Source organism: Phocoena sinus, chromosome 10 (genome assembly GCF_008692025.1).
Source record: "Phocoena sinus isolate mPhoSin1 chromosome 10, mPhoSin1.pri, whole genome shotgun sequence".
Classification (NCBI taxonomy): Eukaryota; Metazoa; Chordata; class Mammalia; order Artiodactyla; family Phocoenidae; genus Phocoena; species Phocoena sinus.
In genome coordinates, this window is record NC_045772.1 from 4,402,054 (window position 1) to 4,414,572 (window position 12,519).

Consider the following 12,519-nt stretch of genomic DNA (forward strand, 5'->3'; position numbering starts at 1 on the left):
AAGCTCTTTACCTGTGTGTCTCACCTGAACCTAGTGGGGAGTTGGGTGCAAATGATGTCTTGGGTTCTGGGGGAGGCCACCAGGAGAAGCTGATGCAGGGCTTCTGTTGATGTTTGAAGAGTGCTGGGAGAAGAATCAGGACATAGGGGAATCCTGGGGGGAGGTTAAATATTTGTCCCATGTGAATATGCGTAGTCTTGAACCCCATGAAGCTAAATATTAGTAGGTTGTGGCCTCCCTATTCCTGAGTTTGGGAGAGGCCAAAGAGACCAGAGAGACGTCTTTCCCTCCGTCTCAGAGTGGGACACTGACAGTTTTCTGTTGTAATTGCTGGCCTTTGGGTGTAGAGACTGTTTGTGGGGCAGCTGCCATTTAGGATAGCTTAATACCCAGACCTGATCCTCAGTAGGGAAAGAAATGCACAAATGCATTTGAGGTGTTCCAGGAGCCATCAACACTTGAACAAAAAAGTAGCAGTAAGGAAATGCAATGTAGTGTCAACCCTCTCTCTGTCCCCACACACAAAAAAAGACTTTCTGGCACTAATAAATGTATTTCTAAACTATAGAATGCTGTAGATGGATTGAGGGATGGGATTGCCATTATTGAGAACCAAATTAATAACCTGGAAGACCAAGTGGAACAGTATCTCAATGAGGGGGAAAAATCACAAAGCTAGGCAAATCATGAGAAAAATAGAGACTTTAAGAGAATAATAAGTTTCAGAAAGAGGAAGGGGAGCACAGAGGAGAGGAAATAATTAAACAAAAAAGAAGAAATGTCTCTAACTGAGGATCCACCTTAATTTACCAATTGAAAGGACACACGCAGTTCCATGTAGGTTTAATGAGAAAAGGCACACATTAATACAGAAGTCCTAGGTTTTAGAGGCAAGGCGAAAATACGAAAATACGCCACCCCCCTTTAAAAAATATTCCTTGTATTTTTTTTTTTTAAATCAAGCTCGTATCCGACTACAAAACTAGATGAGACTGGAATAAAAGCTATAGGCAACTGAGGGAAAAGGGCTACATCCCAAGATATCATTTACCTTTCAGGAATCTGCAGATAAGCAGATTCAGAGATAATGTCATGCACATACTCCATGTGACAAAAATACCAGAGAAAGTACTCTAAGCAACACATGGATTAGAACAGACCTAATTATAATAAATGAATAGTGCTAAACTAACTCAGCAAAACCTGGGAACTAGAGATGGAGACAGAAGTAAATATGTTCCAGAGGTCTTATCTGTGAGGAGATGAAGAGGTAAGAATATTCTAAAGATTGTATCTTGGCGGGACTAGAGTGTTTAGAAGTACACTAACACAGGAACAAATAACAAAAATAATGCATGAAAAGAATAAAAGATAAAAAGTAAGATGGAGGAAATAAAATTTTTGTTTATTAGTTATTACAGTAAACATGAGTGGATTTAAGTTTCCCATTAAAAGACCAAGATCATCATAGCTTAAAATAAGGCAAAACTCAGCTAAATGTCATTTGTAAGAAATTGTCTTAAAATTGAATGTTGAAAATTATGGGATGAACACCTGGCAAATGCAAACAAAAAAGAACAGGAGTGACAATATCAGACAATGTGAACTTTAAGGTTAAAAATCCTCACCTATAGTAAGCTTTCAATAAATATTTATTGAATGAATTGAATAAAGAAGGACATTATATATTAAAAAACAAGATTTCCGGGGCTTCCCTGGTGGCGCAGTGGTTGAGAATCTGCCTGCCAATGCAGGGGACACGGGTTCGAGCCCTGGTCTGGGAAGATCCCACATGCCACGGAGCGACTGGGCCCGTGAGCCACAACTACTGAGCCTGTGTGTCTGGAGCCTGTGCTCCGCAACAAGAGAGGCCACGACAGTGAGAGGCCCGTGCACGGCGATGAAGAGTGGCCCCCGCTCGCTGCAACTAGAGAAAGCCCTCGCACAGAAACGAAGACCCTACACAGCCAAAAAAAATAAATAAATAAATGAATTAATTTAAAAAAAAAAAAAAAAAAAAAAAAAAACAAGATTTCCATTTTAAACCTCTTTGCAGCACATAGTACCTAAATATTTAAAGCAAGGATAGTTAATAAAAATGAAATTATAGTGAAACATTTCACTGTATGTCTTTCAAAACTAGACAGATCTAGTAGACAAAAACAGTAACTTAGAGGAATTGGTAATACAATCAATAAGCTTAAATCCAGATTCTATTTCTAACACTTATTAGCAGTGTGACTCTGAGTAAGTTACTTAAATGCTTTTATGCTTTAATTTTCTCATCAATAATAATGGGGATAATAATAGTACCTATTTCATAGCATTGTTAAGAGGATTAAGTAGGTTAATGTAAACTTTACAAAACAATAAGTGCTCAATAAATGTGAGATATTATTTAAAATAACTGTGAAACACTAAAAACTGATCATATGCTTGTCCACAATGGAAACTTCAATCGTTTTTTTTAAAGTAGAGATTTTTATACGTCATCTTGATCATAATTTAATGAAATAGAAATAGTGACCCAAAAAATCTTGGTCTACATAAAAATTCAGAAACGTACTTGTAGATAGTTTGGGGATCAAACAAGTAATCAAGAAGAAAGTTACAAAATGTCTTGAAAATGGTGAATACAAAATCTTTGAGATACAGTAAAGCTATATCAAAAGGAAAATACCTTCATTATTAAAGAAGAAAGATGAAATATAAGGGAATTTATTACTTTAAGAAATTAGAACCACCACAAAATAAACAACAATAACGGAAATTTTTAAAGCTGCAATTAACTAAATAGAAAACTCCAAATAGAAAAGGGAAAAATGAATCTAAAGCTGGTTCTTTTGAAAGACTAATAAAATAGATAAACTCTTTGCAACTCTAATGAAGGGAAGAAAAGTTAGAAGTAATCATGTACAGATCAGGAATGAGAAAATTAAAATAATTTTAAGAGAATCTTACAAGCAAATAAGTATATAGTAAAAAAAATTGAAAATCTGTAAGGATGATGTTCAGAAAAATATAAATTGCCAAGATCGACCAAGAAAAAAAGTGGAACATTTGAAAAATGAGGCAGTGGCAGGCAGTGGTGTAGTTGGTTGGCCCAGTACCTATCCACAACCTTTTCCTTCCTTGCTTGCCTCTATTGTAGAATCATAAAAAACTAAAGCAACTTGATTTCCCAACGTTCCTTGTAGCTAGTGGTGGCCCTGTGGCAGTTTTGGAGATATAAATGGGAATGTTGGTATTATCTTTTGCATTTTCTTCTTCCTGACTGGAACGCATTCAGGAGGCTTGGAGATGCATCAGCAGTTTGGCACCAAGAGATAGCAAGCTTGAGTATAAAAACCATTGTATTAAGAAGCTGAAAGTTGACGCCATTGTTGAGGAGCTGCGTCACTGTAGACTGCTTTTGTGTGAGGAAAAAAAAAAAAAAACCACACATTTTTTTAAGCCATGGTTAGTTGAATGATCTCTCATTGAAAAAAGACTCCAGGAATGTAAAATAGTGCAGCAGCTATGGAAAAGAGTGTGGTGGCTACTCAGGAAATTAAAAATAGAATTATTGTATGATCCAGCAATTCTGCTTCTGGGTATATACCCCAAGGAATTGAAAGCAGGGTCTGGAATAATACCTGTACAGCCATGTTTATAACAGCATTATTCACAATAGCCAAAAAGTAGAAGCAACCCAAGTGTTCATCAGCAGATGAGTGGATAAACAAAATATGGTCTATACATATAATGGAATATTATTCAGCCTTAAAAAGGGAGGAAATTCTAACACGTGCTACAAAATGGATGACTCTTGAAGATGTTAGCTATGTGAAATAAGCAAGTCACAAAAAGACAAATATTGTATGATTCTACTACTTATATGAGGTACCTAGAGTAGTCTCATAGAGACAGAAAAGTAGAATGATGGTTGCCAGGGCCTGGGGGGGTTAGAATGGGGGGTTGTTTCGTGGGTCTAGTTTTAAGTTTTGCAAGGTGAAAAGAGTTCTGGAAATTGGTTGCACAGCATTGCAAATGTGCTTAAACACTATTGAACTGTACACTTTAAAATGATAAAGATGGTAAATTTTATGTATATTTTGCCACAATTAAAAAAGAAAAAGACTGGGACCAGATGGGTTTATAGCTCAGTTCTGTCTAATATAATTCTAATGTTACATAAGCCATTCTAGATCATAGAAAAAGATGGAAACTTCTCAGTTTATTTACTAAAGGTAGTATAACTTTTTAAAATATAAATTTATTATTTATTTATTACTTTTGGCTGCGTTGGGTCTTCATTGCTGTATGTGGGCCTTCTCTAGTTGCGGCGAGCGGGGGCTACTCTTCGCTTTTGTTGCGGTATGTGGGCTTCTCATTGCGGTGCTTCTCTTGTTGTGGAACAGGGACTCTAGGTGCGCGGGCTTCAGTAGCTGTGGCGCATGGGCTCAGTAGTTGTGGCTCGCAGGCTCTAGAGTGCACACTCAGTAGTTGTGGCACATGGGCTTAGTTGCTCCACAGCATATGGGATCTTCCCGGACCAGGGCTTGAACCTGTGTCCCCCCGCATTGGCCCGCGGATTCTTAACCACTGCGCCACCAGGGAAGCCCCAGTATAACTTTAATATCAAATATTATAAAGATACTACAAAAAATAAAACTAAAGACTGGCTTCCCTTGTGAGTATAAATATGTAATTTCTAAATTAAATATTACTATAGAGAATTTAGCAATGTAGTAAAAGAAAAATACGTCTGCTGAATGGAATTTGTTCTAAGAATACATGGGTATTTCAGTATTAAGTGATCGATCAACATAATCCATTACATTAACAAATTAAAGGCAGGAGAAAAATCATATGATCATACATAAAAAGGCATTTGATAAAATTCAGCAGCTAGTCCTAATTAAAGTTCTAAGTAGAAGAGTAATTGGTGGAAATCACTTCAATAAAATAAAAAATAGCTCTTACCCAAAACTAACAGAAATAATTGCTAAATGGTAAAACATGAAAACTGTTTTAGTTAAAATCAGGAAGTAGAGATATGGGCTATCACTGTTATTATTTAACATGATCTTAGAAGTTATATTAAATATAGTTAGTCACAAAATTAAATAATTTGTATAAATTTTTGAAAAGAGAAAAATTGACTTTTTGCTGATAATAAGACTGTAGTTTAAAAACTACTAGATTTAATAAGATAATGGAAGGGCTATATAAATAAAACTGTGTAGTTTTTCTCTGTACTATCAAAAAGCATCTAAAAAGGGAATAATAGGAATAGGAATTCCTGCTCACAATAGGAATAAAGATAAGTATAAAGGCACAGTAACTATTAGAAAAATAAATCTTATTGAAGGACAAAACAACTGAAAGGAAGGACACGCTATATTCTTGGGTTAGAAGTCCTCCAATTAATATAACTTGAATGCAAGTTCAATTAAAATATTACCAAGAGGGCTTCCCTGGTGGCGCAGTGGTTGAGAATCTGCCTGCCAATGCAGGGGACACAGGTTCTATCCCTGGTCTGGGAGGATCCCACATGCCGCGGAGCAACTAGGCCCGTGAGCCACAATTGCTGAGTTGAGAATCTGCCTGCCAATGCAGGGGACACAGGTTCTATCCCTGGTCTGGGAGGATCCCACATGCCGCGGAGCAACTAGGCCCGTGAGCCACAATTGCTGAGCCTGTGCGTCTGGAGCCTGTGCTCCGCAACAAGAGAGGCCGCAATAGTGAGAGGCCCGCGCACCGCGATGAAGAGTGGCCCACGCTTGCCGCAACTAGAGAAAGCCCTCGCACAGAAATGAAGACCCAACACAGCCATAAATTAATTAATTAATTTAAAAAAAAAAAGGAGAACAGACCACTCAAAAGTCATAAGGAGAGTGTGCTTCCTTTAAAATATATATATGTGTGTGTGTGTGTATATATATATATATATATATATATATACACACACACACATATATATATTACCAAGCGGGGGGACTTCCCTGGTGGTGCAGTGGTTAAGAATCCGCCTGACAGTGCAGGGGACACAGGATCAATCCCTGGTCCGGGAAAATCCCACATGCTGCAGAGCAACTAAGCCGGTGAGCCACAACTACAGAGCCCACATGCTGCAACGACTGAAGCCCACGCACCTAAAGCCTGTGCTCTGCAACAAGAGAAGCCACAGCAATAAGAAGCCCACACACCGCAACGAAGTGTAGCCCCTGCTTGCCGCAACTAGAGAAAGCCCAGGCATAGCAACGAAGACCCAACGCGGCCAAAAATCAATCAATAAATAAATTTAAAAAATTTTAAAAACTTACCAAGAGGACTTCCCTGGCCTGCCAATGCAGGGGACAGGGGTTCGATCCTTGGTCCAGGAAGATCCACATGCCGTGGAGCAACTAAGCCCGTGCGCCACAACTGCTGAGCCTGCGCTCCGCAACAAGAGAAGCCACTGCAATGAGAAGCCTGCACACCGCAACAAAGATTAGCCCCTGCTCGCGCAACTAGAGAAAAGCCCACGCAGCACCAAAGACAAAATGCAGTTAAAAAAAAAAAAAATATATATATATATATATAAAACCAAGAATTTTTTATTTGATAAAATGATCCTCTGATTCTTACAAATGAAGAATTTCCTGAGACTAGTCAAAAAATAGGTATAACAAAAGAGAGTGTGGTAGAATTTGTGGTAGTATTCTGTATGTTACCAGCATACAGAATACTATGAAAAGCCATTGTAACCAAGCTGAGGTAGTATTGGCATAGGAATGGGCAGATTAATGAAAAAGAATAAGGACTTCAGAAATAGGGCCCAGTATATGTGATAATTTAATATACAACTAAAATGATGTTTTAGTTTGGTGGGAAAAGGTTATTTAGTAAATGGTATTGGCACATCTAGGGAAAGTAATTTTGTGCCCCATAATACGACATATAAAAATAAATTCCAGATAGATTGAAAACTTGAATTAAAAAATATTTTAAATGAGGATACATTTTTTTTTAAGTTTAAAATGAAGACTATAGGTTCTGCAGTATCAAAGAACTCTATAAATGACTTGAAAAAGACATGATAGAAACATCTGGGCAAAGGATAAGAGTAGTCAGTTCATAGAAGAAATCCATATGGCTAGTAAACATGAAAAAATGCTCAATATAGAATATAGTACTCAGGGGAACACAAATTAAATTAGTGTTACTTCAGACATATCAGTAAGACTTGGGAAAAATGTATATGCTGGTAGAGTTGTAAAGAAACACATACTCATAACGTTATTTATAGAAATGTGAATTGTAGCCTTTGGGAAAGCAGTTGGTACCAGCTAGTATAATAAAACATGAATACCTTTGACCCATTAAGCTCACTCTGGGGAATCTATTGCATGGAAATAAAAACACCAATATTTAAGGGTATACATACAAGTATGTTATTGCAGCTCTGTTTGTGTTGGCAAAAACCTGGAAACCAAGTGAATGCCCATCATTACGAGAAGAATTAAATAATTTTGTTCAGTCATTAAAAGACTGAATTTAGAGCTTTATCAGTTGACCTTTGTGAGTAACTGAATGAGAAAAGCAGGAGGCAGAAAAGCATGTTTAATGTGATTCCAAATTTGTAAAACAAGACTGAAAAAAACAACATATATAGGTGAGTATGTATACACATGTTTTCATATACGGACTTGGAGTAGAAACACAGAAGAACATATACTAGCGAGTTAATTTGGTTGAGTAATAGGGTGGGTGAAGGGAGAAGGAAATGGATGAGGCAAGACAAGGATGCACTAAAAACAAGGCAACACATATCATATGATCTCATTTATGCCATTTTTGTGCCTTGGGTGGAACATGCACTCCCCATTCCTCATTTTCATGCCCATTTCCTGTTAGGAAGATAGTTAGGTTTTTGAGGATGTTGTATGGCATCTTGGTTACTCCAGATGACTTATGTACTTAATTGCCCAGTATCAGAAGAAGGGCAGGTGGAGTGTGGACGCGGTTATATGTAAAAAGCAGTGAATTATGACATATGAAAGCACTGTGAAAAGTAGAAGTGTTGTCTGTTATAAAATATTTTTATATTTCCCTTCCTTTTTAGGATTTAATGAAGACACTTCGCAAGGAAGCAGATTTGAAACAAATACAGACTCTAGTACAAGGAACTCATACACGACTCAAATATTCGCAAAGTGAACTAGAAATAATCAAAAAGAAGCACCTTGCTGCTTTTTACCAGGTAACATAGACTTACATAAAATTTGATGGAAATTAGAACCAGGACATAGAATTTCAGGAATTACATTTATAAAACACCATGTAGTTTTTATACTTTTCCCCATGATTGAGGTATATTATAGTTCTTTAAGTTACTTTATTTTTATGGTTGTTAATGTTGTTATCCAGTTGTACCTGAATTTACCTTATCTCACAGATTCTCTTTTTATTCAGAAAGATACCTATCATGTTTTTGGCTTCACTATATAAAGCTAAAATGGCCATGTTAAAAAGACATTTTTTTCTCTTTTGTAATCAGGAACAATCTCAGCTACAAAGTGAATTGCTAAATATTGAGTCTCAATGTACTATGTTGAGTGAAGGAATCAAAGAACGGCAACGAAGAATTGAGGAATTTGAAGGAAAGATACATAAGGTTATGAATGCTATATTACTACTAAATGGCATGTGGAATATAGCTCTAGACCAGATACCAAATTTAGGGCTTCTTCAATATGTGCTAAAGCAAAGTTTGATAAATGCTAAGTTCTATTGGTTTGCCAAATTAATTTCCTTGTGTTTTTTTGAGAACCACTATTGCTAATCTCAAGAGAAAATGACTAGTAGTATACATTGTTATTCTCTTCAGCTCTCCAGCCTCTCCTTGTCCATTGTAAAATTTGCAGCCACTTTCTTTCTCTCACTGCCCTTAACACCAAGAAGGAAAGAACTTTGTCATTTGTGTCATCTTTTAAGGTTGCGTATTCACTCAGTAATTTTTTCTTGAACATTTATTATATGCCAGGCACAGTTGCTTGGCTCCGGGGCACCAAAGATATGATCATCTATCCTCTGCTTATAAAGTGACAGACACTTTCTGGTTTAATTCATTCCGCTGTTGCTTATCTCTGATCCTTAAAAAGTTGTTTGTCACACCATCACTCAATAACTTTCACCCATTGCCTCTGGTTCTGCCTTTTACCACTTGATTTGAAACTACACTTATGTTGACCCTTAATTATCTCTTTTCCAGGTTAAATACCCCTAATTCCCTAGTTATTTACATTTACTATGGCTCTAAGACCAATTCTGGTAACCAGCCTTTGGGTACTCTGTTATTTGTCAATGCCCAGAACAAAAAATAATGTAAAAATACTATCTGACCAGTTCAGAGTACCCTGGAACTCTGCACATAGAACTATTAACTTTCCATGGCTTGGATTATCTACTTATACAGTTTATAGCTTACTGTTGTGTCAGTCATATCACTTTCATATTTAATTTATATTAAACTGAAATCTGAAAGTTTTTAAACATGTCCTGTTGTTAAAACAAGTCTCTCTTATCCTATAATAGTACATAAATGCAGGGCTTTAAAAATATTAATGTTAAATGTTATTTTGTTAGATATGGCTCATTCTAGTTTTTCCAAGTGTTTTGAGTCTTAATTCTATGCTTCAGTCCTCTTGGTTTTACACTGCTTAAGACTCAAATATAAAGAGTATTACTCAAATATAAAGTATTACTCAAATATAAAGAATATTTTATGTATTTATGTAGAATGTTATATTTTGGTGAATGAAATACTTCCGATTTTGTATTAAACACTTCATAGGGGCAAAACACTTAAAAGGCCAGCTATGAGCTTTCTTACTTAGTTTTCAGAATAAGAAATTTGAAAATAGGTAAGTGTAGTTTATGGAGTTAAAGAAAGAGAAAGCACTGACTTTTCAGAGTACAGTCATGCTTGTTGGGATTAGTCTTTGGCCTAATCCAGGAAAATCTTGGTGGGAAAAACGTAGATTTAAGCATTGTCTATGTATTTTCTTAAAATTAATTATTAAACCACTTGGTTTAAAATAATTTAAAAGGTTGAAGATGATATTTTTCAACACTTCTGTGAAGAAATTGGTGTAGAAAATATTCGTGAATTTGAGAACAGACATGTTAAACGGCAACAAGAAATTGATCAAAAAAGGTATTTTTATTAAAAGATGTTGGTAAGCAGTTACTTATATATAAATGTAACTATTATTTCATAATTTAAAGGAATTTGCCTGAGGTAGTCTTCATTTCAGTTTGTCGAAAAATAGCTAGTAATCATTCCTATTTTAATAAAGAGATCTAATTCTTTTATTCCACAATTTTTTAAAGAGAGGAAGCACAAATATACAAAATAAGAGAATGGGGAAATAATTACGCAGTGGTTATTAAAATTTATTTAGTTTTCTGTAAATATCCATATATGGATGAAATTGTGTAGCCTTTCTATAAACAAACTACCAGGGAGACAATATATTAGGTGGAAATATCCCAATTATAGTAGAGAGGAAAAAGGTAAAATACTTGCTACTTAGAAATAAACTAAGATGTGAAAGCAATATATAAAGAAACCTTCAAACAAGACTGAGAATTATATACAGAAATGTTAATTAAAAGGAAAGGCAAACTAGTTCTTTCATAGGAAGACTCAATGTTGTAAAGAAGTTGGTATTCCCTAATTTAATCTATAGTGTACTTTAAATATCATCTCAATACATGTATGGACAAGATTTTTTTTAACTGGATAAGGTGATTCTAGAGTTCACATTCAGAACTAGTTAAGAAAAATATGAGAAAGGACTAGAACTCCCAGATTTTAAAGCATAGTATAAAGCTATCTTAATTAAATCTTGAGGTACTGGCTCACAAACAGAGTCCAGAAATATACTCAGATCTATAAGGGAAATTTGATTTAAAATAAAGGTGCATTTCATCAGTGGAGAAAAGATATACTTTTCAGTAACTCAGTTGGAATACATTTGTTAGCATCCTGGAAAAAAACCTGCTTGGATCCCTACATCATTCCTTAGACTCAGATTTTAATTCCAGCTGAATCAAATATTTTAATGTAAGTAAAAGGAAAGCATAAAAATATTACTAGAATAAGTCATAAGAAAATTATAAAAAATAGATTAGGGAAGTCTTTCAGTATGACAGACCCCAGAAGCCATAAAAGAAAAGGTTGATAAACTGCAAATGTATAGAAATTTAAAAACAATTTTTGCATGGCAAAAGCATCTTGAAGAAAATGAGAAGACATGACAATAAGGGGGAAAATATACATACACATACATGTTTATATGTTCCTTTCCAATTAGTATGCCTTCTATTTTCTTGTCCTATTGCACGAGCAAGGCCCTCCAGTACAGTACTGAATAAAAGTGGTGAGAGTGGACATCCTGCCTTATTCCCAGTCTTAGGGGCAAAGCATTAAGTCTTTAACGTTTAGGTATGATATTAACTTTAAGGTGCCCCTTAGCAGATTGAGGATGTTCCCTTCTGTTTCTAGTTTGCTGAAATTTTTTATCGTGAATGAGTGTTGAATTTTGTCAAATACTTTCTCTGCTATCTTTTGGGATAATTGTATGGTTGGGTTTTATTTTGGGGGGGGTAGCTTATTAATATGGTGAATTACATTGATTGATTTTAGCATGTTAAACCAACTTAGCGTACCTTGGGTGAAGCCCACTGGGTCATGCTGTAGTATCCTTTTCAAATATTTTGGATTGATTTGCTAAAATTTTGTTAAGGATTTTTGTATCTATATTCATGAGAGTATTGCCCTATAGTTTTCTTTTCTTGAGATGTCTTTGTCACTTTTTTGTATCAGGGTAATGCCAGACTCATAAAATGGAGTTTTCTCATGGAGAGTTTTTATATTATTTCTTTCCTAAAAATTTGGTAAATTTTTCAGGTGAAGCCACTTGGGCTACCCACCTTTCTTTATGGAAAGATTTTTAAATTACAAATTCAGTTTCCTTATTAGATACAGGGCTATTCAGGATATCTTTTTTTCTTGAGTGAGTTTTGGTAGTTTGTGTGTTGGAAGGAATATTTGTGCATTTCATGTGAGTTATCAAATTTATTAACAAAGTTATTAATATTTCCTTTTTATTCTTTTCAATTTATGTAGGATCTGTACTGATGTGCCTTCTTTCATTCCTGATATTGCTAGTTTGTCTTGTCTTTTTTCTTCTTGATGTCTAGCTAGAGGTCCTTTGGATCCTTGGATCCTTTCTAAGACCAGCTCTTGGCTTCATTGGTTTTCTCTATGGTTTATCTGTTTCTGTGTTGTTGATTTCTGTTCTTAATTACATTGTTTCCTTCCTTCTACTTATTTTGGGTTTAATTTACTCTTCTTTTTCTTGCTTTTTAAGGTAGAAGCTTGCTTTATTTATTTTACACTTTTCTTCTTTTCATGTAAGCTGTTTATTTCCCTCTAAGTACCGCTTAAGCTGCATCCCACTGCTTCTGGTATGTTTTATTTCATTT

At 35.4% G+C, this 12,519-nt stretch overlaps 1 protein-coding gene across 2 annotated transcripts in view; it reads left to right on the forward strand.

The window, feature by feature from the left end:
• The window catches only part of SMC1B (structural maintenance of chromosomes 1B), an 87,082-nt gene that overhangs the window by 52,660 nt on the left and 21,903 nt on the right, over positions 1-12,519 (forward strand). For both annotated transcript variants that reach the window (XM_032645349.1, XM_032645350.1), the window contains exons 13-15: positions 8,090-8,227; positions 8,525-8,641; positions 10,077-10,183. In XM_032645349.1, the coding sequence (XP_032501240.1) occupies positions 8,090-8,227; positions 8,525-8,641; positions 10,077-10,183 (362 nt within the window). The remainder of the gene's footprint in view (positions 1-8,089; positions 8,228-8,524; positions 8,642-10,076; positions 10,184-12,519) is intronic.